The 27,816-nt window shown below is 38.0% G+C and overlaps 1 protein-coding gene across 1 annotated transcript; it reads right to left on the bottom strand.

Annotated features, from left to right (window-relative positions):
• On the bottom strand, positions 1–27,816 carry LOC143880432 (E3 ubiquitin-protein ligase RSL1-like). The gene is made up of 3 exons (XM_077383439.1): positions 27,098–27,816; positions 14,288–15,069; positions 1–650 (listed from the first exon to the last, which is right to left on the bottom strand). Exons 1-3 carry the CDS (start codon positions 27,785–27,787, stop codon positions 419–421), a joined length of 1,704 nt encoding a protein of 567 aa, XP_077239554.1. The 5' UTR covers positions 27,788–27,816; the 3' UTR covers positions 1–418.

Genomic DNA, 27,816 nt, shown 5'->3' on the forward strand with positions numbered 1-27,816 from the left:
TAGTCAAAGGAAAAAACAAGGCCTTATATTTGGCATGGTAATGCTCCTTAATCTGCTAACTGTTCAATATATACTTTCGACAAGTCTTTGTTTCAGAAGTCCTGGCAATTAAATAACCAACCCAATAAAAGTTTATAACCAACAAAAAGCACTTTCAGTAGACTTCCATGAAAATATCTGGATCTCGTCTAAACATACTAACGTCAACAGAGAAACCATGAGGCAGAATAAACCTTTATTAACTTGGTTGGTCCAGTGAAAATATCTGATAAGTAGCAGCATATTTATAAAGTCGGAAGGGAAAATACTAGTGGCGCAACTTGGGTCGGGTCGGGTCGGGATAAGCTTTTGGTAAAAAATGAATAGCAATCAATAAAAGCTCAACCCGAATTCAGAAAAAATCAACCTAGTTGCACCCCTAGTAAATTATATGTCCACCTTGATGATCCCTTGGGTAATACGCATAATCATCAGACTCGTAGTCTTCTTCATCGTCATAATAGTCATCGTCGTCATAGAACTCATCTTCATGTTCTTCATCTTCATCCTGATCATACATGATACGATGTTCGTCCCAGAGCGGGCAAGAACATGTTGCTTTCTTGTCTTTCCATTCAGCTCCACAGGTGTAGCAAAACTCGTATCCGCACCTGCAGAACAAGTCACGCGGTTTCATTTGCTTGAATAAATGTAAAGTCAACAGAGATGTTTACAGTGACAATTAAAAACACGGATTGATTGCCGTAGGCTGTCTGAAAAAAAGCGAGGTCATAACTTTTGTACATGATTGGACTAAATAAAGAGGATAACAACTATGTTTTTCTTATCAATTTACCCTGGATTTAGCAAAATAAGGTCAAACATTATGAAAAAATCGGAAGGATTAATATAGACTAAGCATTTCCTACACCAGAAGCATTTCCTACACCAGAATGGCACACATGCATGAGCATGGTTTGGGGACTTTGGCTCATATTGCCAAGACTACCTCCAATAGATAAATCCTGTTTGGTGATATTTGTTGAGAATGAAAAATGATTTCCCTGCTGGGAAACTTGCTGCAAAAATAGTTTGCATGGTTTCTATGTTTCTTGTGAAGGCTATGCACATTGGGAATGGGGGTTAGAATATCCATATAAAAATATCTAGATGCTATGACATGGATACATCACTGAAAGCAGCAAAGCTTGGTTCAATATATTTAACAAGCTGGAATTAAGCGAGCAAATTTAGTCATTCTCTAATCATTCAAATGACATAAACGAGAAAGGAACAATTTATTGTCAGCATTCTCTGCAAAGACATGGATGATACATTTGCAGTAACTTGAGGTTTACATGAGTCACTCCAATGAATTTCGTTTTCTTATACTCTGTAAATTTGACAACATAGAAATCTAAGACAAATGGAATTCCATGGGATCAAATAGAGATCTGGTCGTCTAGTTAGATATGAAATGAAACTTCTTTCTAGATGTCAGCTGATTCTGATGTCATGTTTAGGGTAAAACAGACAGCCAGATCTTAATAGATTTTCTACATTTCCCAACATATACAACACAATAAATATTATACAAGATTGAGTAATGAGAAAAAAGAACAAAAAGGTTAGAGTGGGATCTTGATGCAAGTGGCCGCCGAAGTGAATTTGCCGCCGATTTTGAAGAACTTTTTTCCGATTGCCTAGGGATGAAAGTGCCGACAAGTTCTTCGTCTTTTTTTTTTCTCTTCTCAAATTGCTATAGGATACTTGCACGGGAATGCAAGATCTTCAAGAAAATTGAAATTTCCATGATTAACAAGGAAGAAATGAGCAGGATAAGACGTAGATGAAAATTCCAGCTTCAAACCTTCAATTCCATGAGATACACAAGAAAACCTCCTCCTTCTCAACTCAACTCAACTAAGCCTTTGTCCCAAACTAGTTGGGGCTGGCAAGAAACCTTCTCCTTACAAGGAGAAATTTTCCTCCAATTTCCCAAAGCTGAGATTCCCTTTTCAAATTTCAATTTAAATTCAAAACTATTACAAGAAAAATGGCCGTTTTATAGGCAGCCCATGCATGTAAAAAGACTAACCTACCCTTAGTAGCCTAAAAGACCAAAACGGACAAGTAAAACACAAAATAACCAAACTATCCCTACTAATGGCAAAGACTACTAAAGACAAAAGAAAGAGCAAATTTACAAACATGCCACTATATGAAGCAAAAGCAAAACTGCCCTAAGGAGATATAAAGGCCAATGTGGAAAATCCAAGGGATGTACCTACATCCGATCTCCACCTTTAGATATGGGCATAAAGATAGACGATGGTGAAGGGAAGGAGATCTTTGATGACAAGTTGTGATAGGGGAAAGTCACTTTCACTAAAGTAAATATTAAAGGTCTCGCTATTGGTGTATGCGTGGTCCAACCTGATACACAAGAGGAGGGGTCCCAACTCCCAACCAAGAAAGAAACAAGAAAAAGGGTCAAAGTTGAACCATATTGTACTTCGATTACAACGTCAACATAGCACCTTGCTAGAGTTAGCATGGGGGCCACATTTTTTATTTGGTCTGGAAACAATAATACCCTTTCGAAGATTGATTCTACTTTAAACTTTAGCAAGAGTTTCAGTGTAAGTAGGTGACCTTTGATCTTTTTTTTTTCCTTTTAAAGAAAAGTCCTAGATTATTGATTAGGATTAAGTGTGATTCTAATTAGGACTGATGTATGCATCATAAAGAAAAGAGGAGATGAATTATAGGTATTTGGGGTCTATGAAAATCAAGTGAACAGTAATTCTATGGAGGTTACCTTTTATGCTATCTTCTCTCCGAGGGAATATCAATTGGTCTTTTGAAGCTATTAATGCCCTGAAAAGGCAAGTAGATACCTTAACAAGACAAATTGATCTAGTTATGCACGGGAATCAACTCTTACATCGAGGATTGGCCAAGTTAATGGAGCTGATCCTTTAAAAATTTCCACCAAATAACCAGAAGGTCTCCTAGGTGGAATTCAAACCCCAATCCAACCAAGAGCTGGAAAAAAGTCAGACTAGGAAGAAATACACATGGAGCGGTTTGGGGAACCAAACACATCAAGCTAAAGTGGATGATGACACCTTTGATGAGGAAGAACTTGAATTCAACCAACATGCTATCGGATATGAATTCATGGGTCAATATGGTGGGTCGGAAGATCGATTCTTCTAAGATGGAGGAGATAGGTCAATTAAGCTTTATGTGTAGCTAATTTATGTGGAAGAGTTCACCTGAAACTTTCCTAGATCGGCTCACAAGTGCTGGCAATTTATTTAATTTGAGTGATATGACAAAGGATTGGAACGTGAAGTCAATTTATTGTTGACAAATACAAGATACAATAAACTTCAACAAAATTTGACAATGGAAATTTGATGAAAGAGAAGCTTAGGAGAAGGTTTCTACGGACCAACTATGCCCAGCCTCTCTTCAATGGGTACCATAATTTGCAATAGAGAGAGAAGAGTGTACAAATGAATTCTTCGAACTAGAGACAATGTCCGGTATGGTTGAAACGCACAACTACTTACTCTGTTATGTTGGCAATGTTCACAACTTGCTGCATTTAATGCTGGCAAGGTTCACAATTCGGATATCATTTCAGAATGAACTAATGGCCCGACAAATTTGGTCTATTTGGTCTGCTGAAGAAGGTTATCAATTAGCCCTTACAGTTGAAGACAAACAACTTAGATATCAGGGCATTGATTCAACTAACGGGGGAAGGACTTTTAATGCCTCTCAAAGCATTAAAAGTGATCAATTGACCAACATTTCTGCCCCATACGGTTTCCAAACCAAACCATCAAGGGGAGGTTTATCCGTAAAACGTACAGAAGGTTCTAATATATGGAAGGACAAGTCCATTCCAAGTACGGAGGAGTTGGGCATTTGTCCTTTGAGGGTCCTAAATGACGGGAAAATTTCATTAGCAAGAAGAACACGAAAATGAAGATGGATCCCATAAACAGAATCTTCACTTAGATTAGAGTGTTGCTAGTGAACTAGAGAACGATGATCCCACTTAAGAGCGAGCCAGACATGGATTAGTGTTGAAAAAATATATTTCAGACACGAGCATTTTTTGGAGACAAAAGTAGGCACTATGATCACTAACGGTGAGCCAAGAGAGAATATGGTGGTTAGGAAGATGGTACAAAGTGGTGGGGTTCAACAAAGGCAACAAAGTTCTAATTGAAACATGGTGATGGTTTTAAATTTCCACCGAAACCGACACGAAACAACTGATATGTTTCCTTTTCCATCTACACCGAAAATCGAAATGCATACCGAAACCAAAATAGTAAGTGTATTAGCAGTATACTATATCAGTATCTCAACTCAACTCAACTAAGCCTTTGTCCCAGACTAGTTGGGGCCGGCTTACTATATCAGTATATTTTACATAATTATATCTATATGATTTGCATGCGAAATATGGTGTACGTATTATGTATAAATAAATATTTATATGAATTTCATGTGATGTGTGGTATGTATTGAATTATCAGATGTGTGACAATACATGTCAATAAGTGTTCGATGTTAATAAACCATTATGGATGGTTGTCTTGCTTAACTGATGGTTTCTCAGTGTGTATTTGTGTTTAGTATTTCTTGAAGTTTCATCTCAGAATTCTATCATTTGCTTATGTTTCCATGATTTTATAGGATTTCCACCGAAACCCTTATGTGGTGACAGAAATCAAAACCGAAATTTAAAACCTTACAAGTTGCTTGATAGTTTTTCTATCAGCAAAGATTATAAGAATTTAGTGTAGTGCAACGTGGTACCCATCGATACATGTTATACACTCTTGATTAGGCCATGGATTTTCGATCAGAAAATCAACCAATCATGGAGAACAAAATGCTTACACTTTTTAGAAGGATGGGAAAAACTTTACCTTGTATCCATTGAAAGTAGTTCTCCTAAACCTATAAGGGCAGATACCTCTAATCTCTTGACTAATCAACAGATCCATGCGAGACGAGCTTCTACAAGAGGTCCGAAGTCAATTACATCAATTTGAAGACCTTATTCTAGATGAATTACCTTGTGAGCTCCCACCAATGAAAGATAAACACAATATTTTTTTTTTTGATGGGTAGATAAACACAATATTGATAACATATGCGGGGACAATTCCAAATCAAGCAGCCTAACCTATGAGCCTGACACACCATGGAGAATTAAGGAGATAGGTTGATGAATTGTTGTCAAAGGATTTATTTGCAAATGTTTTAGCCCTTGCAGAGTCCCACCACTTAATTACTTCAAAGAATAGTTGATGGCATATGAGTGCAGATGGTCGTGCTATTTTTTTTCTTTTTTGAAAGATGACATATTTTCATTGATACTATGAAATTTACATTGGGGACCAGGAGTCATTACAAAGTATCAATTAAAGCTATTCGGGGTATACCCTGAACCACAAACTAAAGAACCATGTAGACCTTTACTTCCTATTCATTCCATGGGCAGATCTTACCCTACAGACTATCCGACAAAGATTTTCCCCAATCACACCCAAGATTTTAACCTGTATTGCCGCTACTCCCCCTTACATCGATTATCTTTCTTGAATCCTAAATTGCCGCTGCTCCTCCTTACATCCGACGCCTATATTTCCAGGCCATCACATCCTCCATCCTTTGGTCGTATCGCAACAAGTACTCCTTAAGCGAAAGACCGTGGTCTCTCAAGCTATCAGGAATCAACTTCGTACCTTTAGTACCTTGAAATTTGGCTTTATAGGGGCTAGTTCCTCCCGCTATTTCACCGACCTATCTACAGTACTGTGTTAAAAACTATTGACAAGCTAAAGCATTACTTTGTAAGTACTACAAGTTTAACACTCGAATCCAAAATCCGAAAAACCCAAAAAGTCCCGATTTGTTCAAACTCCAAAACTACGATTCCCCCAAAAAACTAAAACTTCCATGCACCAACCAATCAAAACAGGGAGCACTTCCTTAATTTGCCAAGGAAGAAATCTACGCTATTCTGCAGCCTCTTATCCTTAGAGGAAAAAACGATCGCAAACTCCGGTGTAGGGACTTCCTCCATTGGATCCTCCAAAGTAGCAATTAGTTCCTCCAGCTTACTGATACAGAGATTTCAGTCCACCTCCCACCCAACTCGACGCGTACTATCTTCAAAATTCAGCTTGTCCTTGAAAAGCTGAAGCTTATAAACCGGTACACATATGTTCTTGATATTTTGAGTGCGAGTCAAAGAAAATAACTCCACATTTTGTTGTGCGTCCTCTTTAAGTTACTTCCATTGCCTCTTAAGTTCCCGTTTTGCAAGCTCACTTGGGGTAAGATCTTCAATGGATGCTCTAATCTCATTATACGCAAGCCGTCTTACCTCATCCAAAGTGTGAATCCAAAGAGAGCAATCTACCGATTTCATCCTGCTTCGTCTAATAACTTGAGTTTCCAGAGTATTACGATCCATTGAAACGACTCTTCTGAGCTCAAACTGTATTAACCTAAAAAACAGGAGGCTTCCTTACAATTTCCATTTAACAATTCCTTAAAGGAAGGAACATACCGAGCAAGATTCATGTCAGAAATCTTAAGCTTTAAGAGAGAAGCCACCGCCTGCAATTAATACGGAAGTGAAAAAGCCAATTGTAGCAAAAATCGAGGTAGTACTTATTCTTTACATCGAACACACATCCCAAAAACCCGATTTAGAGCCCTATACTACCTATGATTTATTTTTGACCCAGAAAGACTACACCTAAAGGGGAGAGAGGGCTTTTCTCCAAGCCTGACGACCCAACAGATGCTGCAGAAATTGACACGTCCGGAACAGACCAAACTTTGAAGAAGAAATCTGTGGGTTAAAATTTTGGCCCAAAAAACAACACAAAAGGTTCCCCAGCAATTTATATGCTTTTGGATTTGCTTTTCGGAACCTTTTGGAAGCTTGTCCGTGACGCCCCCCTGAAGTCAAGACTCCACTTCGAATAGACAGCTGATTATGAGATTTGGACTTCAAATACGAAACCTGGGCCCCGCCGAGAAACTTTTGCATATGAAGATTTGAAATTTGAAAACTCTACGGGGTTCAACGGCACGCCAAGCAAAGAAGCCCCATTCGCCAATCGAATGGGACCCATTGGATCAGAAGGGGGAAACCTGTCAGCTACCGGAGCACTATCCGCCGGCGAAGAAAGGTTATCCTTCGAGAGCTCAACCCCAATGGTATAGGTCTGATCTAAAACCCTGAGCTTAACACGAGAGGGAGGGAACATCCATCGGGGGCCTAAAATTTTAGCCGAAACGTAACTCATACAATTTTGATGAGAACCTTCCATCTTAGTTTCTACAACCTTCCATCTGGTCGTGCTATTTAAGTCCCATCGCTTCTTATTCTAGAGGATGGATCATGGTGTATGCCTATCGATAATCGTGATATTGACGAGTACAAATTTTCAATTTCTTATTTCAATGATATGACAGACCTTTTCTAGATGGTTTTCAAGTCTCTTCCAAAATCAACTTGAGAAGTGGGTATCATAAAATAATAGAAAAAAGGCGATATTCAAGATAAAGGAAGACGGTTCTTGATTCTACACCAAAATCAACTTGTACGAGTTGTCATGCCACTTAAGCTATCCAACAGGACAGGTATACTCATTAGAATGATGACACAAGTACTCATCCTGTATTAGTAAATTGGTTGCTTACTTTGATGAAATGCTTGTTTATAGCCAAAGTCCGGAATAACATATTAATTATCTTCGTCAACTGATGGAGTTTCTTCAAAAGGAAAAGCCTTTCGAAGTGGCTTGTGGGTGGGTGGTGCGTGGGTGTGTTTGCGGAGGAGGCGGGGGGGGTCGAACATGACCACTATTATGCTGCTAAGACGACGCCGGAATTGGGGGCCTACAAATTTTTGGTTTGTTCTGGAAACATTAATACCTTTCGAAGTTGATTTCTAGGTTCAAGTTTAGGAGTGTAGATGTAAGTAGATCTATGGATCTGATTATAGTTAGGAAAGTGTCAAGATTAGTGATTGGAGGGTGGGATTCTAATTTAGCTTAAAGTCCATATATATATATATATAAAGAGAAGAGGGTTTTATAGGATGCTTTTTTTTTTTTTTTGTGGGGGGGGGGAGAGAGTGGGGTGGAAGGGTATTATAAACAATATGTAAACAGTGAATAAATGCTATTTTTATGGAGGTTTTTGCATTGGTTGGTTGTCAAAGTTATCTTTTCTCTCCATCTCTTATGCTCCAAGTTACATGTTGACTACGTGTAGGAAACTTTGATTTTGAAACTTGGATCATTAGTTCTTTTTTTTTTTGCTGCACGTCTGCCGCTCAACTTAAAGGTATTGATAGGATAAATGTTATGATACGTGCCTAGATAGATGGGTCCCACTTAGAGTTGAATAAATTAGGATTTAGCAATATCTAAATTGGCTTTTAATATTAATGTGGCTGCTAGCAATATTTTTAGTACTTATTTATATTTAGTAGGATATGGAGATTTGATATAACTCTTAGCATATTGGCTACTCTTAGAATAGAAAGCTATTATTTAATTAGGAAGTAGATTTGGGTAGGATTCTTATTAAGTAGGAAAGTTGAATAGGATCTATGGGTTATATATAAGTTGTAATCTTCTATTTCATCAATGAAGAAAATTGTTTGAGAAAGTGTCTTGTGTACAAAGGAGGACTGATCCTTCCGTCGAAGTGGATCAAGAGGTTGATCTTCCCTCTAAGAAGATCGAATCACGTTACGAACCGATTTATTCTTTGGAACAAATTATCCCACGGCAAATATTTATTTTTTAATAATTTGTAAGTTAAAAAACAGAGTTGTCTAAGTGGGTCATATGTGGAAATGAGGTTATAGAGATGATGGCAAAAAAAATGTCGGATAAATTTGAGAAGTATTGGAGTGTGATTCACGGTATTATGGGAGTGGTGATTGTTTTAGATCCGAGATATAAGATGGGATTATTAAAAAATTTCTTTCCTAAGATCTATGGAGATGATGCTCAAGTTGAAGTCGAGAGAATTCGGAAAATATGTTATGATTTGCTTTTGGAGTATCAATCTAAGGAAGGACATCATCAACCCTCTTATAGTTCATCTTCTTCTCAACCTAATGTTCGCAACACTTCAGATTTTCTTGAGGAATACGACATATTTATGGAAGAGGAAGTACAGAGTTTGACCATTACCTAGAGCAAAAAGTTTTGCCCAGAACTGCTGACTTTGATGTGTTGGCTTGGTGGAAATCAAATGGACCTAAATATCCCACCTTACAGATGATTGCTAGAGATATTCTTGCTATCCCTGTTTCTATAGTTGCTTCCAAGTCTGATTTTAGCACTGGTGGGAGGCAGTTAGTCCACGTCGCAATAGCCTTCATCCTGAAACATTGGAGGCATTAATGTGTTCTCAAAATTGTTTATGGGCTAGGATACAAGGTAATCAAATCAAATATTTACTTAATTATTTATTGAAGTTATATTAGTCTTTAATTTATTTGTTTGTGTTAGGTCAAGGTTCTTGTTCGGCAAATGATCCACAGTGTTGCACAATTTTTGATGATAATGATGTTGATGATGAGGTATTATAGTATACATAACAACTAGAGTGTTATTTTTGTCATATTAATAGCTTATTGTTATATAAACTAATTTTTTGTTTTGTTTTGCCATGTATAGATTGGACAATGTGGAAAGGAAAGTTATGGAAATGTGGTGTTGTTTTGGGACAATGTGGTGTTTTTTTTTTTGGACAATGGGTGTTCTTTTTGGACAATGTGGTGTTCTTTTTGGACAATGTGGTGGTGTTTTATATCTTTATGCTATTCTTTTTGGACAACTACAATTCTTTTTTTGTCACTTCTATCATATTGATATATTTATGCTATTGTTTATATCTTTTTGGACAATGGGTGTTCTTTTTGGACAAACTCAGGTATATATTTATCCATTGATATCTTCCATTCATCTTTTCTTGTTTCCAATTTCTTTTTCTTTACTCATTTTCTTAATTAATAGTTTGGAATTTTATTTCTACAGGTTGAGTTTCAAGGAATTTCTGCACAATCACTCATCTGTTCTTATTTTGGTAAGAATTTCCTTATTTGAAGGATAATTCTCAGTTCTAACAGTTTCGTTTCATTGGACATAAGAGTTTAGATCCAAGCTTTGGCAGGTTTCCTTGTGATTCTGCTTTAGATCATCATCTTAGCTTGTTTGTGTGAATTCTCCATGCTTTAGATCATCATCTTACCTTTTTTTTCCAAGGCTTAAAGAGTTTAAGCACCAAACAGTACTCAGACTTTGAATTCTCCAAGTGATGGTCAATACTCTGTTTTGGACAGTATTGAAGGCATTAGATATGTAACATCTCATGTTTGATTGTTGCACTCATTCAAAGAATTCAGGTATATTTGAGGAGAACCTATAATCCAAGCCTAATGTGAGATCGTTTCAGTATGAATGACACTTTTCTTTGAATTTGTCATTATCGAACCACGAAGCGGGGCGGGGACGGGGAATTTCACTCTAGACGGGGACGGGGACGGGTAATGCAACATCCGGCCCTGCCCCGTTGCCAGCCCTATCAGTGAACCTTGGACAGAGTCCTTTCCAAGTCCTCTATTAATGTCCCCTCAAGAAACAATGAATAAAAAAAACACAGGAAAAAAGAACAGAGAGAGCAATGGGGCGGGGAATTTGTCCCCGTTGCGTGCGGGGCGGGGACGGGGGGTAGACATTCCCTGCAAACCGGGAATGGGGATTCCCTGCTATCCCGAAGCGGAGACGGGGCAGGGGCAGGGAATTTCACTCTCGGCGAGGAGGGGGACGAGAAATGCAATATCCAGCCCCGCCCCGCCCCGTTGCCAACCCTAGTTCAAACATAAACTTCCATTGAAGATCACCGCTTGACATACAATCCATGTAGTATTGGAAATCATCCTTCCCAATTTCCTTGCTATTAGAGAGAGAGAGAGTTTGTAAAAGGCATAAGAGATGAAGGAGAAGAGAAACCATGAAGGGAGAATAAACCACTTAAAAACCATAAATCGACCACAAGCCTATTGATATTGGCACCTCTTTTTTAAAGAGATGTCAAAGTTATTTACTAGTGAAATACTAGTGCCACTCTTAAGAGCAACAAAAGGTATTTTACCTGTGCCTGCATTCTCAAAGAATATTGTGTTTTTTTTTGTAAGAGAAATAATAAGCCCACTCTAGCAAGCAAAGCCCTATACTGCTTGCAATGTGATTGATACAACATTTGGCATAAGGAAAATATATTAATAGAATGAGTTTTGAAAAGAAAAGTTGAACTTCTTTCTACCTTCAACTTTTCTTTTATTTTCTTTGCTTGCTGAAAAGGAAAAAAGAAAGTGAGCCATCACTACAACTACTCATCATGGTGGCCATTTATGCACTTGCATGTGATGGCATTAAAATTCGCCTAATAAAACGAGTGGCTATTTCTCTTTGCTTTCATTTAAGATTGAGAATGCAACATACATTGGTATTTAATTTAGTGGCATTTGGAGATCTTCAAATTTTATATATTATGGATTGGATTGGAACTGGAATTTTTATTTTGAATATATATGAATGGCAATGGCGGGAGCCTCGTGCACTGGGCCGCCCTTTTTTTTAAATGTATATAGTATGGACCATAGTTACCAAGGTGGGAAACGAATTCGGGAAATGAAACGTGAAACGGAAACGGGAAACGCGTGAAAAAAATACAGGGGAAACGAGAAACGAGAAATAATAGAAAATCGTATGCGAAACGTCTTAGGAAATTATGTGTTTTTTCCAAAATGATTTTCGTAAGCTCCACACATGTTTCCTACACATTTCATATGCATTTTCTACGAGTGTTGCATACTTTTATCATGCGTTTACACATTATTTACATAAGTTTTCCATATGTTTCTCATGTGTTTTAGAAACATTTCTCCAATTTTGTATCATATTTTGGAATTCCTTCATTTTAGGGGAAACGAGTTTCCAAACCGTGAGAAACACGTTTTAGGGGAAACGGGTTTCCCACTCGCCCAAGGAGTTTCCGGCAACTATGGTATGGACTATAGAATGATATTCTTGTAAAAATATATGAAATTATATATATAGAGTACCAGAGTGACTCGGATTAGCGCTCTAAACTGACCAGCGACCTGAAATAGGCCCTACCCTCATCGTACCCTGTACCCATTCCCATACAGCAACGAACCGCGTTTCAGGTGACCTTGGGTCTAATATGTTACAGCTAATTTAGTCACCTAAAAGCAAGAAACAATAAGTGGTTGCTATATCGAGAGAATCAAGGCCGGGTAGTATAAAGCAATAGCTCAAGATTCTTTTATTGGAGGTGGGAATTAAGAGTTCTTTTAGATCTCTATTGTGATAATCAAACAATACTTCATATATCCTCAAATCTAAATTTTCATCTTCTCATGAAAGAACCAAGCATATCAAGGTAGATTGCAAATTGTGTTGGGAGTAGAAAAGGAGGAGGTGGTTTTCCAGCAGGTTGTTAATACATTACTGAGGAAGAGGTTGGCTTCATGGAATTCTTTTTTTTGGAACGGCTTCATGGAAGTGGGAGTTAAGAGTTCCTTTAGAACTCTATTTTGATAATCAAACAATACTTCATATATCCTCAAATCTAGATTTTCACCTTCTCATGAAAGAACCAAGCATATCAAGGGAGATTGCAAATTGTGTTGGGAGTAGAAAAGGAGGTGGTTGTTTTCCAGCAGGTTGTTAATACATTACTAAGGAAAAGGTTGGCTGTATGAAATTCTTGTTTTTTTTAATGGATTCATGGAATTCTTTTCGAAGGATATGAAGGCTATCTAAGCTTTCAGCACGTGGGAGCAAGAACATGTTGTAGTCTTTAGTGTATATCATACTTGTATTTGTACATATGTTAAAGTTTAAGGGTGTTTTGTCAATGTAAAAAGTTTGCTCAGTGAATGTTTAAAAAGGTTTTCTTATCCTTTTTCAGTTGCACCTATCTAATAATAAGAGACGCTTTTGTCTAAGAAGATAGCCCTGGGAAAGTAACCAATAGCTGAGCAAAAATTTGACACGGAGTCCCTGTTGAAAGACTTGAGTAGCTAACTTAACGAATGAATCTTCCATCTCAGCAGAATCATCAGCAGGAGATTGACCTTGATCTAACCATTTAATATTGTTTCATCATATTTATATAGATCCGTGTGACGTTGTGCCGTTAGATAAATTAGGAGTCAAACCTAGAAAGCATTTCTTCCATTGAACACTATTAAATCAAAGGAACTCCTAGTGCCATGTATCCTCGCTAGTCAACAATTCAGCGTTGCATGAAAGCATGGAAAGCAGTTGTCTTTTCCGAGGATGAAACTCCTAGTGCCGTGTATCCTCGCTAGTCAACAATTCAGTGTTGCATGGAAGCATGTAAAGAAGTTGTCTTTTTTCTGAGCATCATGCTCTTGAAGACTTCACATGCATATTAATGAGAACATACCAAAATTAACTTTTGAGAATGTCAAGCAGCAAAGTGAAGTTTTGATTTTTCAAGTCCATTTGATCTCTTTCTTAGTAGGCAAAACAAATACATTAAGATCTAGAGAAGCACACAAAATTCCTCGAAAAAAATTGAATTTACCAAAAATCAGCTGCAGCAATTCATGAATAGAATTGTTTCTATAGACAATAATCAGAAGTACAAATGACAGAAAAAAGGCTCCAAGTGACTATATATCCAAATACATAGAGAAAAAGTTGAGAATAACAGATTGAATATGAAGCAAAAAAAAGAATGTTGGAAGCACATTCCACTTTGAGATTCACTTTCCATTATCACCGTAAAAGTCATGCTACGAACAAAAGCAAGCATCATAGGTTACTTAATCATCTGAAAAAAAGGGAAAGAAATGTTTTTCATTGTTCACTTTCAGTTACCGCCCTATATTTGAATTTGAATTTCAAATTTTGCATGTTCTAAGTTGTGCTCTCTTCTTGCTAGACATCATTGCATATTAGGAACACAAATTAATAATGTATGCTTTTTTTTGTTCAATGGTAATTAATGATGTATGCTTGGCAACACCAAAAATTAGGTTTTGAAATTAAAAGAGGAAAAAAGCAAAAAAGCTTTAGTGTTCTATCTGTTAAATTGGAAATCTACGGAGCACGACCATCTGTTGAAGATCACTTCAATTAGACAGATAGAAACTGAAAGAACGAGAAAATGATACCTGCAAGTCATATGATAGCAACCTTCGGCCAGTTCAATCATATGGCTGCACTTGACACACTGACGCCACAACTTTTGCATAGCCAGAGTCTGTAACTTAACATCTTCCGCACGAGGATAAGGATTAAACCTTTTATAGTCAGTGCAAGACATATTAGCATGCCATGGAACCTTGCAATTGAGACAGAAAAAAGCCTTGCATTTGATACATTTTCTTTGCCAATGTTGGTCACCAGCGAGACGTAGAGAAGAAGAATCCTGCTGAGGAAGTATCATTTCTTTTTTTGACATCAAGGCAGAGCACTTTGGGTATGGGCAGTAAAGTTTATCAGTTTCAGGAATCAATGCCTCATTTATACGTTGAGTCATGATGTCAATTAACTTGGGGGTTAAAAATTTCCTGCAACTATCTACTTTCAACTTAATATTACAGCCGTCATGAGGGCATCCGGGCACTATCCCTTGAAGTAGCTTGACTTCCACGTGTTGTTTCATACAAGAAAAGCAATAGCTATGCAAGCAACCATCAACAGAAAACATTTGAGAAGCATCCGTGTCCTCCAAGCAGATTGTGCAAGTATGTTTCAGATTTTTATCGACTGTGGGTTCGACGGCCTTTGTAATTTGAGAATCTATTGCATCCCTTGCAAGTTTGAATGCAAACTTAATATGACATCGTGGAAGCAAATAAATACGGCATGCCTCAAATTTTCTTTGTAGCGGATTCACCTGACTCACTAAATTTTCAAGCTTACGCTGCTTCACCGCCCATCTCCCCATAACCTGCATTAGAAGAAAACGATTGCCAAACTCCCTTAGAACATGAAAAGTTGATTCCAAAAAAACTTAGATCAGAAGCTTACAAGTCACGGCAGAATTTAGCAAGTAATTTTGAGAAATTCAGCAAAATGCAAGACTATCAAAAGGCATTCTTCCTCACATGGATAAATGATATATCATACATGGATGCATATTTCCAATAAATGAGAAGAGAACCAAAAGATCTATTCATTTCCAAGCAACTAGAGGTTCCAAATCAAAAGAATATATCCATGTGCATATTATACAAGCTTTGGGAGTACGGAGAAGTGGTGTACATACTTGTAGGTGATCCAGTATTGATAAGCACATTCAATTGATGAGGCCGGGATTCTTTATAGTTCATTTATGATAATTGAATTTCTTTGAGTGTTAATTACTAGTTCAAATAGCAATTTAGTGCAAATTTAAAACAGTTACAGTACAGCAGATTGCAAGGACAGAGCATGACCTGTGTTAATTACTAGTTCAAATAGCAATTGCAATTTAGTGGAAATTTAAAACAGTTACAGTACAGCAGATTGCAAGGACAGAGCATGACCTACACAATCAGTTAAAGACTTGAGACACAGACTCCTTTAGAAACCCATGCACCCACCTGATATGTCTCCCACAAAATCATGCCAAAAGAATTTTCTAGTCTCATTTCCTTTTTCTTGAAAGAGAAAAAGAGAATCTTATTAATGAAAAGGAGAATATACAGCCATGGATCTTCCTTTAATGTTTTCATGTATAGCAATTCCTTGATTGATTTGATATGATTTTGGGAAAGTGGTTCATTTGATACGTAATTGGGAGTAGACAGAAGCATAAGGTTATTTTCGAATTCTTGCCAGTATCATTTATCAACCATGAAATAACTAGTTCGCCTCCAGTTCACGAGTCACAGGTATTTCATAGTCAGGCGTCGTTTTTATGGCCTGAATCCCCCATTTTCCCATTTCACCCTTTAAAAAAAAATCATCCACTAATCTATGTTTAATAGTTAAAACTTATGTATGCTCTATTAAGAATTAAGATCAATTTGAAGAAGAACAAGGATTATTTGATATATTTACATGAGTTTTGGTAACTTCTTTTTTACTGAACCTTGTTTTGTGATTTCTCTCCAACCATTTAATGGAATCAAAATCCCTGGTGGATTTCTATCAACAAAACAAAGATTGTGGTGGTGAAAAATTTGTTATTGTGCACTCCATATGGTGACTGAAAATCCCTGATATATCCATTCATAGCTATTATTTTCAAATATTTGGTGGTTTTTGGAGTGCATTTTACTTCTTTTTATTTATAAACATGGGTGATAAGAAGAATTTTGCATGGAAATATGCACAGGAAATTGAGGGCGTGGGGAAAAGAGGATATGCCAAATGTTTATTGTGTGACCAAAGGTGCATGAAGGGTATTAGCCGCATAAATAATCATTTAGCGGGGACACATTATGGAATAAAATTGTGCACAAATTGTCCATCAAAAGTTACTCACGAATGTTTAAATGCTTTAAAAAATTATAAAAGTGATAAAGAAAGAAGAAATGAACTTGCAGACATTAGGAGTTTTGGGAGAGAAGATAGCTCAAGTCAAGTGACAGGGGAACTCCAATTAGTGGGATTCCGGTTAGGCGGTTAGTGGTGGTTCTTCTCAGCCACCTAGGCCAAAGTCTCATTGATCCTTTTTTTCTAAGACAAACTATCCTAAACTCTAGGTGGAAGAAGGAAGAAATTGTAGAAATGTTCAAGAAGATCGGGTGATTTGTCTATGCAAATGTCCTCCCTTTTAATATTGTAAATAGCCCATGTTCTGCGGCTATAGTTTGGGTGATAGAAGCATATGAGCCTGGCCTAATACCCTCTACACCATGCATGATATGAAGACATCGATCCTCAAGGAAGATGTTAGAAATATTAATGGCGTAATGGAAGACCACAATAAGGCACGTGTTAAGTATAGGTGTAGTATCATGTCAGATGGATGAACATATGGGAAAGTAGATATTTAAATTAATTTTCTTGTTAATAGTCTAGCAAGGACATGGTTTCTTCTAGTTCCATCAGGGACAGAAATTTGATATTTCGTCTTATTGATGATACACAATTGAGGAGATTGCAGAGTATATAAAGTGGTGTAGGTTATCACTGATAACTCTCTAGCTACGCATATACAGGGAAGAAGTTAATCGAGAAGAGGGATAGATTGTATGGGACTTTTTGCACTGCTCATTGCATTGACTTGATCTTAAAAAGCATAGCTAAGCACAAGGTGCATGCTAAGATCATTGAGAAGGCAATAAAAGTGACGAAGTGTGAGCATGCATGTGTACTCAGCTTGATGAGAACCCATATAAAGAGCCTTGAGCTTCTCCATCTTGCAGACAATAATATGTCATTGCCTACTATCACACACTACATAACTTATATAAGTAGAAGAAGTGATGTGATCCAGCCATCATCATAGCCATTGGAGTTTTTCTATTCTGTTGGACTACTGGACATGTGTTATTTTTCTTTTATAAGCATTTTATTTGGATTATTAGCATTTTTTTTACACTAGATGTGGGGGATGCCCACATCAGCCTATGGCAACCCCATACTGCCTTTTTCATGGCCAACTTTTTTAGTAGGTAAGCTAGGGTTGAACCTCCGACCTCGAGGTTAAAGAAAAATGCCTTGACCACTGAACTAGAGCCTCAATCCTAGTTTTCATGGCCAACTTATCATTTTAAAACACATCTTTTATAACCTTTTAACCCTTGCCTACTTAGTTCTTATTTCCTATTGGCTAAACTCTTAAAAACCTAATTTAAGCCCCTTTAATGTCTTTCCTCTCAACCTATTAATCAAATATAGGGACCAACCACTTAAATACTAAATCCCTTCATATAGATATCCTAAATGCCCATCTAAAAAACGATTATTTTGGAAAACGTAAAGAAACTCCACCCCATCATTCCCCTCTTTTCTTTTCTTTCCTCCCTTCTCTTTCCCCTCTTTTTTCTTCTCTCCTCCCTTCTACTACACTTTCTCCCTCCTCCCCTCACCTTCCACCATCCATCTATCATCATCCTCACTTCTTACATTCATCCCTCCCCCTCCACGTCTCCCTCTCTTGCTTTTGTCTCTTTTCTTTGTTTCTTTTCCCCTCCTTTCCTCCTCTTACGTCCCTATATCTCTTTTTCCACATCCCTTTTCACCTCCCTCGGTCGGGTTCGTAAATTGTTCCCCTCGGTTGGGCATATAAACCCCCCTCCCCTGGTATGCTCCAATCTTTCCCTCTCTTAACCTTGATATTTCTTTATCTTAATCTTTTCAAGATCTTGATGTTTCTTTCTGTTATCTATCATTTTCTTGGCTTACATCAGCCCCTTTCAACTCTACTCTAGCAATCTCTCTTCCCCCACTTGGAGACAACCTATAGCAAGCTGACGCTCGAGGTCCGATACGACATCATAGGTACGAATCCATCATATTTCTATCTTTTTTTAATGGTAAAATTGACTCATTAAGACCAAGACCGAGAAGGTCCCAAACTGCATCCTCGTGACACTAGCCCACTTTCTTCTTCAGGGATGATAAATGACAGACGAGAAGTATTTTAGCAGTTGTTGGCACCACAAGACAATAAGCAACAATTCCAATCTTTTCCAATAGACAAAATGGTCCAAAGAATTGGCAAGAAAGCTTAAGAGAACCCCTAAATTGACATCTATCTACACAGCTGTAATCAGAGGAAACCATGTTCCCAACCTCAATGTTGTGTTTCGTTCTACCTTGGTCGGCCAAATATTTCTGTCAATCTTGGGCTGCACATTAGTATGGTCAAAGTTTTTTAGAATCCCATCAACCTGATGTACTTAGGTCGTGTCTAGCATGTATGTGGAAATCAAGGGAGGAGCTTGTCCATATAGCACCTCATATCATATGGTGTCATGTGTGTTGACTCATGATAGATGTTGTACCCCCATTCAACCCATAGAAGCCAATTGACCTATTGCATGTTGCCATCTTTATAGGTGTTTGCAAATTCATGCGTGTAATGGAGGGTACGACATAGGTGTCGGGCCCTTGATATTTGATCCAATGACAGTCGGTTGTCACTAGATCAAATACCAAGGTCGGCACCCCTATTACGCGCATGAATGCCCAGACACCATATAAAAACTCTTGAATGTTGTTGGCTTTAAAAGCATCAACAGAAGTTTCCAAACAATGATTTACTGGTCTCATTTGTCGCTCTGATTGTGGACGGTAGGACAAGGACATCTGTAACTTGATTCCCTGCAATAGAAAGAACTCCTACCAAAGGGCACTAATAAAAACTGCATCTCAGACACTAACTATAAAGTTTGGCATGCCATGAGTTTTAAATATGTTCACCACAAATACCTTAGCTACTTGAGCAACCATCCATGGGTGCTCAAGAGGCATAAAATTATCTGACCCATTACAACTAAGATGATATTTTTCCCATGTAATGTTGGTAGGTCGATGAAATCCAAGAAAAGGTCATTCCATAGTCAATCATGATTCATGAATAGGTAGTAGTTGGAAAGCCCTAGCGACAATATTGATTAACTCTTAGTCCTTTGGCATGCATCACATGCCACAATTTGTTGTTTAATTTCTTTTTTTTCCAAGCCAAAAGAACATTGAGGAAATGTGTTTTCAGGACTTTGAATATATCAGAATCATAAAATTCCCTTGTTCCAAATTGAGAATTTATCAATTATCACACGGCCCTTATAGTCAAGGTTTTAAATTTCGGTTTCAGGTTCAGACACAACGGAAACGGATACATTTCGATTTCGGTTGGAAATTCTGCAGAAATCCTGTAAAATCATGGAAATATTTGCAAATGATAGAATTTTAAGATGAAACTTCAAAAAATGCTAGATTAAACACAAATACACACTTAGAAACCATCACATGAGCAAGACAACCATCATTAATGGTTTAATAACATCAAACACCCAGCGACATGCATGGTCGAGTATGTTTAATAATTTAGTACATAAAACATTTCACATGTAATTCATATAAATATGTATACACAGTACATACACTCCATTTCACATGCAATTCATATAAGAGGAATGCTAAAACTCAGGGGTGCCCTTGCAGAAATTGGGTGAAAGGGGGCACCCATTGGTTGAATACTTGAACGATACCAAAGTACAATTAATGTTCTTTGACTTTTACATATTATAAATGCAATTTGGTATCGTTCAACCAATGGGGCGCCCTTCAGTTTAGCATTCCTCTTCATATAAATATAATTATGTAACACATATAGTATACCACTACTGCACTTATTACTTTGATTTCAATGTGCATTTCGGTTTCTGCATCATTTCAGTGGAGATGAAAATGGAAGTATTTCGGTCATTTTGTGTCGATTTCGATGGAAATGTAAAACCATGATTATAGTGCAGCTGATAAGCAGTTAAGGTGTAATATTAGATTGAACCTGATTCCTCCTGTATCTTTTAGTAATTGCAATCAACTTTGGGTTGAAGATAGTTGCCTCAAGGAGTTCCTCCATCCAAGTGGAGAGCAATCTTGACATAGCTGCTAAGGAAGTCTCTTCATGGCTACAAGAGAGTGCATCGGTTGAGTTCTAGACTCCCTTTTTGTAGGCAGTTGCAAAATAATAGCTAAGCAATTTTACGAGCCATTTATGTTGTGCAGGACTTACTTTACACTGTGATGATCCGTTTTGATTTTTAAGCCCTGATCCACCAAGTATGGGCACCACTATGTGCAAAATGAATTAAAGCTAATATCTCCTCATATTTTGAAAGGCAAATCGGGCCACTGAATGCCCAAATAACCCCTCTGTTTCATCCCTAAGCAGACCTCCAATACCCGAGGGGCCAGGATTACCAAAGCTGGAACCGTTGAAGTTCAACTTTAGGTTCCAGGTGTCGGAGGAGTCCATTCTTGAATTCTCTCGGGTTCGATGCTAGAGCCCCAACAAATCACTCTCCAACCTTGCCACAGCTCGAAGGCTGAGACAAATCTGAAACTTTCTAGGGTTTTACCCAAGATATAGTCAATGCAATCACCTTATTAAAGAGGAATTGGGCTCCTTTAGAGCAACCCTTAAATATTCTCGCATTCCGCTCCTTCCAAAGAACCCAAATAGTAGCCAAAAAGGAAACCTTCCAGAGAATTTTGCCTTTCTTTTTCCACAGCACTAATTCCCAACATTCAAGGAGCTCCAAGAAATTCGCAGGAAATACCCAAGCTAGCCCAAATCTAGATAGCAACTTGCCCCAGACCTCTCTAGCCATCATGCAATGTACTAAGAGGTGAGCCACCGACTCCCTGGAATCGATGCATAATGCACAATAATCAATGAGCCACATCTTTCTTTCCTTTAGGAATTTAATAGTCTGGATCCTTTCCCAACAAGTGGCCCAACCAAACATGCGAACTCTCGACGGAGCTGGGATGTTCCACACTAAGGCTACTCTGGAGGTATCAAGGCAAGGTAGGAGATGGTGGTTGAATGATTTAGCAGAGAATTTCACATCTGAGTTCCAGAGCCATACTCTCTTATCAACCCCTTCCGAATTGATATAATAACTCTCCAACGTCTGCATCAACTTGTCCATTGCTTCAAGCTCCCAGTTAAAAAAAATCCTCCTGAAAGGAGTCCAAATCACCTTGCTGTCTAAGCGGCGAAACCACTCCTCAACCATCACATCCTTAGATGATGCCAACACAAACAATTGTGGAAAGAGTTCTTCCATCATATTTCTTTTATTAGCCAACCTATATCACCCTTTTACTTTTAGGCCTTCTACCCACCTAACTACGACTTAATTTGCCCCAACCTTCCCCTATTCATTATTCATAATTCATGCTTCACACTCACCCTTGCACTAGCCCACAATCCATCATAGTCTTGTTTGGCCATAGTTAGATAGTTTCTTTTATAGATCTGATAAGAGATCTGATTTTCTTGCAAACTAACCCAATTTTCCTGATTTATAAATTCTTGTATGGAACTCGCTTGGTTAATTTGATTTCTATTGTTGAAATAATTCCAAGGATTTGAAACTTTGTGAAAACCTAGCTGTCATTTAATTAACAGTTGCTGTTTATTTCATTATGAAAATGTATAGTGCAATTTTATTGAAGTTAGAACCTATCCACACTCCTAAAGTTCTCTGAAAATGACTCGCGAACCCTAGGTTTTCACTAAATCGGTACATCAAATTGGCATCTTTCTTGATTGTTCTTGATCGTGATCATTTCTTGATATTGATATTTGTTAAAGTATAAAAGATAAATAACACCTTTCTCCAACAGCTTAAGCTTTTGGAGAAGTTGGTAAGTTAACATGGTATCAGAGCCAAAGGTCTCGAGTTCAAACCTCCCGGATAGCAAAAATCCACATGCGATGGTCGGCCCAAAGTGGGACCACATGTGCCACGCATTTGCCAAGTGAGCCACACGTCCGGGGGAGTGTTAAAGTATAAAAGATAAATAACGCCTTTCTCCAACAGCTTAAGGTTTTGGAGAAGTTGGTAAGTTAACAATATTGATCTTTTCTTGATTTTGCTCTTGATCATTCTTCCTTTTAGCACTAAATTTCTTGGCTGAGATGAACCCACTTCATTTCCATTCTAGCTCTCTTCCCCCTCTTGGAGACCACATGCAACATGACAACGCTCGACGCCTGGTACATCATAAGTATGGATCCATCATATTTTTTTCATTAGCCTACCTACATCACCATTTTAACCCTTCTACCCACCGAACTACATTTGCCATAACCTTCTGTTATTCATTATCCCTATCCCTTGCCATTAGCCCACAATCCATCCTAGTTTCAATTAACCATAGTTAGATAGTTTCTTTTATAGATATGATTAGAGATCGGCTTTTCTTGATCACTAACCTGATTACCCTTATTTGTAACTTATTGTATGGAACTAGCTTGGGTAATTTGATTTCTATGGGTGAAATAATTCCAAGGCTTTGAATCTGTGTGAAAACCTAGCTGTAATTTGATTACTAGCCCTTAATTTTGTTATGAGAATGTATGCTGCTGTTTTATTGAAGTTAGAACCTATCTATGGTACTAAAGTTCACAAAGAATGACTCGCGAACCCTAGTTGCACCAAGCAGCCTCCCATAGCATTATTTTCCTCTGAGGCTTATGCCACCCTTCTTACACCAAGAGGGTTGATGGGCACTTGCAATTGTATTAGCTTTTGGCCAAATTTAGCCCACTGCATTGAGACTACAATGCCATTTGTTTAACCACTCCTCTTGTATTGCTTTCCTATTTTCATTTTCTCTCTTAAATTCCTCTTGTACTCCTTTCCTATTCTATACTTCTTTTGGGTGGACCATCTCGGTCTCTTCCCTTCTTTCAATGATATTTTACCATTCCAAAAAAAAAAATGGAACATAGTTGAGGGAAACCCAGCCCCTAATCTTTAAATAAACCCAATGCCAATCCTTCTCTTACCTACATACCCTTCTCTTTCAACAACTTTCTCTAATCTAATTTCTTTTTATCTCTCCTTAATATAAATCTAATATCTTATCTTCTTATAACTTCCTAATATATATATAATATACTTTCCTCTTACCTGTCCTCAAAATCTATCTTATATCTTTTGTTTTTGAAAATAATATATATCTTATATCTTATTTTCTTATCTCTCCTTAATATCTATCTAATATTTTTAACTAGGAAACTTACAAGTTACACCATTCTTCTAATGCCATTTCTTAGGAAACTACGTAAAGTTACAACACTCACATCAATATGGATATCAAATTTGTCCTTATCCCCCGCCTTGCAAAATCTTGATCTAACAGGGACCGTCTAATTGTTCCTAACGTCTTCCCAATTCCTTAGTTGAATGTAGCTTATATGCTCAGTATTTTTGTTTGCTTCAGTGTGTCTTTGGGGACTCCTCATCCTTGCCACTTTTTTGGCTCTTATTAATATATTTTACCTTCTTAAAAAAATTACACCAGCTTCCATGAGGATTTTGCTAATCAAACTAACTAATCAAATCAGAACTTGACAATCCCTAAGTCTACGTGAGGGGTTGTTACAACCAACTTCGACATGCCAATAGCATCTGACTGAAATGCGGCTTCTATCAAAGAAACCCATTATATGCATGACGCATTTGCATTCCATTACATCTTTAAAGATTTATGTAATTATTTAAAAGATTTTCAGCGAATGAATCACAAGAAGTATGTGGGTTTTTTAATACATTCTATAACCAAGCAAAATCTGACACTGAGAGACTGTTCAAGAATGATATTCCATTCAGGTTTACGTAACTCTTTAGGATTGTTGCTTTTTAAGCGCCGGCTAGTAACCTTGATTAAGTCTGACAAGCTCTAGATTTGTGTCTATTTATGACCTGTGGAATGGATGGAGGGAGGTGTGTTGCAGCGTGGAGGAGCGGGCGAAGTATGTTCAGGAGTAGGAGCCTCCATCTCACGGCTTATTGAAATTCAATTTTGATGGATCTAGGAAAGTGATTTGGGCTTTTGCCGGTCCCATTGGTATTGCAGATTCAAATGAAGTTGAGGTTCGGGTGGTTCATCTAGGTTTTAAATTGATTGATAAGAGTTGCCATGATAAAGTGATTATCGAAGGAGATTCTATGAACGTGATCCGTTGGCTTAAAGGACTCCACCCTTGTCCGTGGAGATTTGCCAAGTTCTTCGATGAAATTCAAGATTGGGAAGGGGATTCATCCATTGTTTTTCAAGCATGTGTGTCGTTATGCTAATGGAATGGCTAATAGGCTAGCCAAAGAAGAGGGCGAGCCTTGGCGCAACGGTAAGGTTGCTCCATTGTGACCTGGTGGTCACGGGTTCGAGTCACGGAAACAGCCTCTCTGCAAAGCAGGGGCAAGGCTGCGTACATCTAGCCCTTCCCAGACCCCACATGGCGGGAGCCTCGTGCACTGGGCCGCCCTTTGTATTTGACCATCTCGGTCTTTTTTAAATGAATTCTATTGCCGTTCAAAAAAAAGTGCTGACTAGTAACCATGTATGTTCAGAATTAATGCATAAAACGAAACAAAGATAGAAAGCCAAGATATGCAAAGATTTACAGACAACGAAGAACCGATGGGAACACACATGATTGTACAAAGGCATGTAATTGTAGAAGACATCGATCCTCTTGACTGATGGGACCGGAATGCATGTGAAAATCAACAAACCGGACCGTGGGTGATTCTAGTTCTATCTCCGCTTGATCCCAGTTTCAATTCCCTTTTCTTTAGGGGGTGAGGTTCGGGTTGGAGGGACGGGGCGGAGCACTATGTTGTTCACCACTAGTTTCTAGTACAAGTCTATCAAAAGTGGTTTAGGTTTTGTTTGGGCAGTTTTGTTTAGGTAAGGTCCAGATCGTCGGAGCCCAAAGCCAGGTGATACTGCAATTGATTGAACAGACTGGAACGAATTCCTCGAAATGATTTAAATAAAGTTTCCAAGAGAATGAACTTCAGGAAGGTAGAGTAGAAATGAATATGAATAGTAGGAATGAACAAACACATTTCAAAAAAAAATAAAAAATCTTCCCCTATCATTCTTTTTTTTTCTTTCTCACGGTGCGATAATCAAATCTCTCGGCTTTTTCGAATAAAACCTCAATCAGAGTTAGAATTCCAATTAGAGCTTTGATTCAATTGGGGAGTAGACCTATTTATTTCTAGTTTTAGGACCAGCAATCCTAGGGGCCGACTCGGTTCTTTCTGTTTCTCATTATTAAGACAAGGTAAACGAAAGTAAAATACAAGGCCGTTTTATAGCAATAGTAATTAATCGAATCACAAGAATTATGCGTGTTGTTTAATACATTCCATTACCAAGCACATTCCGATGCAAGGAGACTATTCAAGAAAGTTTACAATTCTCTAGGAATTTTGTTTTTAAGCGCTGACTAGTTACCCTGAATGTATGTGTGTTCTGAAGTAATGCATGAAACGAAACGAGGAGAGAAAGCCAACATATGCAAAGATTTGCAGACGAGGAAGAACTGATGGGAGCTCACATGACTGTATAGAGGCACATAATGGCAGAAGACATCGATTCTCTTAATTGATGTGACCAGAATGTATGTGAAAATCAACTAACCAACCAGTGGGTGATTCTGGTTCTATCACCGCTTGATCCCATCCCAGTTTCAATTCCCATTTCTTTAGGAGGTGAGGTTCATGTTGGAGGGACGGGGTGAAGCGATCTGTTGTTCACTACTAGTTCCTAGTACAAGTCTATCAGAAGTCGTTTCGGTTTTGTTTGAGTATGGTCCAGATCATCGGAGCACGAAGCCAAGTGATACCGCGATGGATTGGGCGGACTGGAAATAATTCACCGAAATGATAAAAATGGAGTCCCCTGGAGAAAGAACTATGGGAAGGTAGAGAAGAAATGAATATGATAAGTAGTAGGAATGAACGAACACATTTCAATGTTTTTTTTATAAACACTAATGAACACATTTCAATAAAAAAAAAAGGATTTTTCTTCCCATTCATTCTTATTTTTTCTCACGATACGACAATAAAATCTCTCAGCTTTTTCAAACAAAACATCATTCTGAGTTTGAGTTCCAATCAAAGTTTTGATTCAATTGAGGAGTAGACCTATTTATTTTTGGTTTTAGGACCAGTAGTTCTAGGGGTCGACTCTGTTCTTTCAAATTGTTTCTCGGTATTAAGAAAAGGAAACAAAGATAAAATACGAACTTGTTTTATAGCAATACTAATTGATCAAATCACAAGAATTATATGGATTTTTTAATACATTCCATTACCAAGCACAATCCAAACAACAAGAAACTATTCATTCTTATATTCAATCCGGGTTTACGTAATTCTTTACTATTTTTGTTTTCAACCACTGGCTAGTGACCCATAATATATGTTGACAAGTAATGCATAAAAGAGACAATGAAACAAATCCAAGATATGCATAGATTTGTAGACTAGAGAACTCACATGATTATACAGAGGCACGTATTCGAAGAACACATCAATCCTCTTAATATTAATATCCAAAGAGAGCGCGGCATTAAGCCCTTCAATCAAGGCCTTAGTCTCAACAATCCCATGAGACATTCCCCCACCTACCAAAGGCTTCTGTAACTGTAAAATCAAATTATCCCGCGGATCACAGACCGCGATTCCAATCCCCGCTAATTTCACCATCTCACCCTTAACATTCTCAGTTGTAACCAAACCCTTAAAATACAACCTAAAAGGTTCATCAATGACCGGACCCGATGAAGAACTCGCCTCGCCAAAGGGCTTCTCATAATAATCCCCGGTTTCCTCCCACTCCTCGTCGGGCATCTGGTGGATTTGGCGGGCGAGATTCCCGTCGTGGATTTGGCATTTGAGATTGTAGGAAATTCTTTTCATCTCGGATTCGCAAAGATCTCTATCTTTTTTCTCTAGTTGGAATTTTTCGAGTTCTAGGGTTTGGAGTTTCATGACTTGGATTAGGTCGTCTTCGATTTCGATTTCGAAGGAAGAGGAGGAAGGCTCGTGAGGGTTCATAGAGAGGGAGGCTTCCATGGCTTCTTGCATTTGGATTTGGAAAGCGAAATCGAGATCGGATTCGAGTTCTTTGGCCGCCATGAGTTCTCGTTGTTGTTCAGAGACTAGGATTTGGAAGTCGTCGTCCATTTGATACGGTGAAGGGAAGACATGGCCTT

The sequence above is a fragment of the Tasmannia lanceolata genome, unplaced genomic scaffold (assembly GCF_043159265.1).
Source record: "Tasmannia lanceolata isolate RefF3 unplaced genomic scaffold, GAP_Taslan_0.1 ptg000006l, whole genome shotgun sequence".
NCBI lineage: Eukaryota > Viridiplantae > Streptophyta > Magnoliopsida > Canellales > Winteraceae > Tasmannia > Tasmannia lanceolata.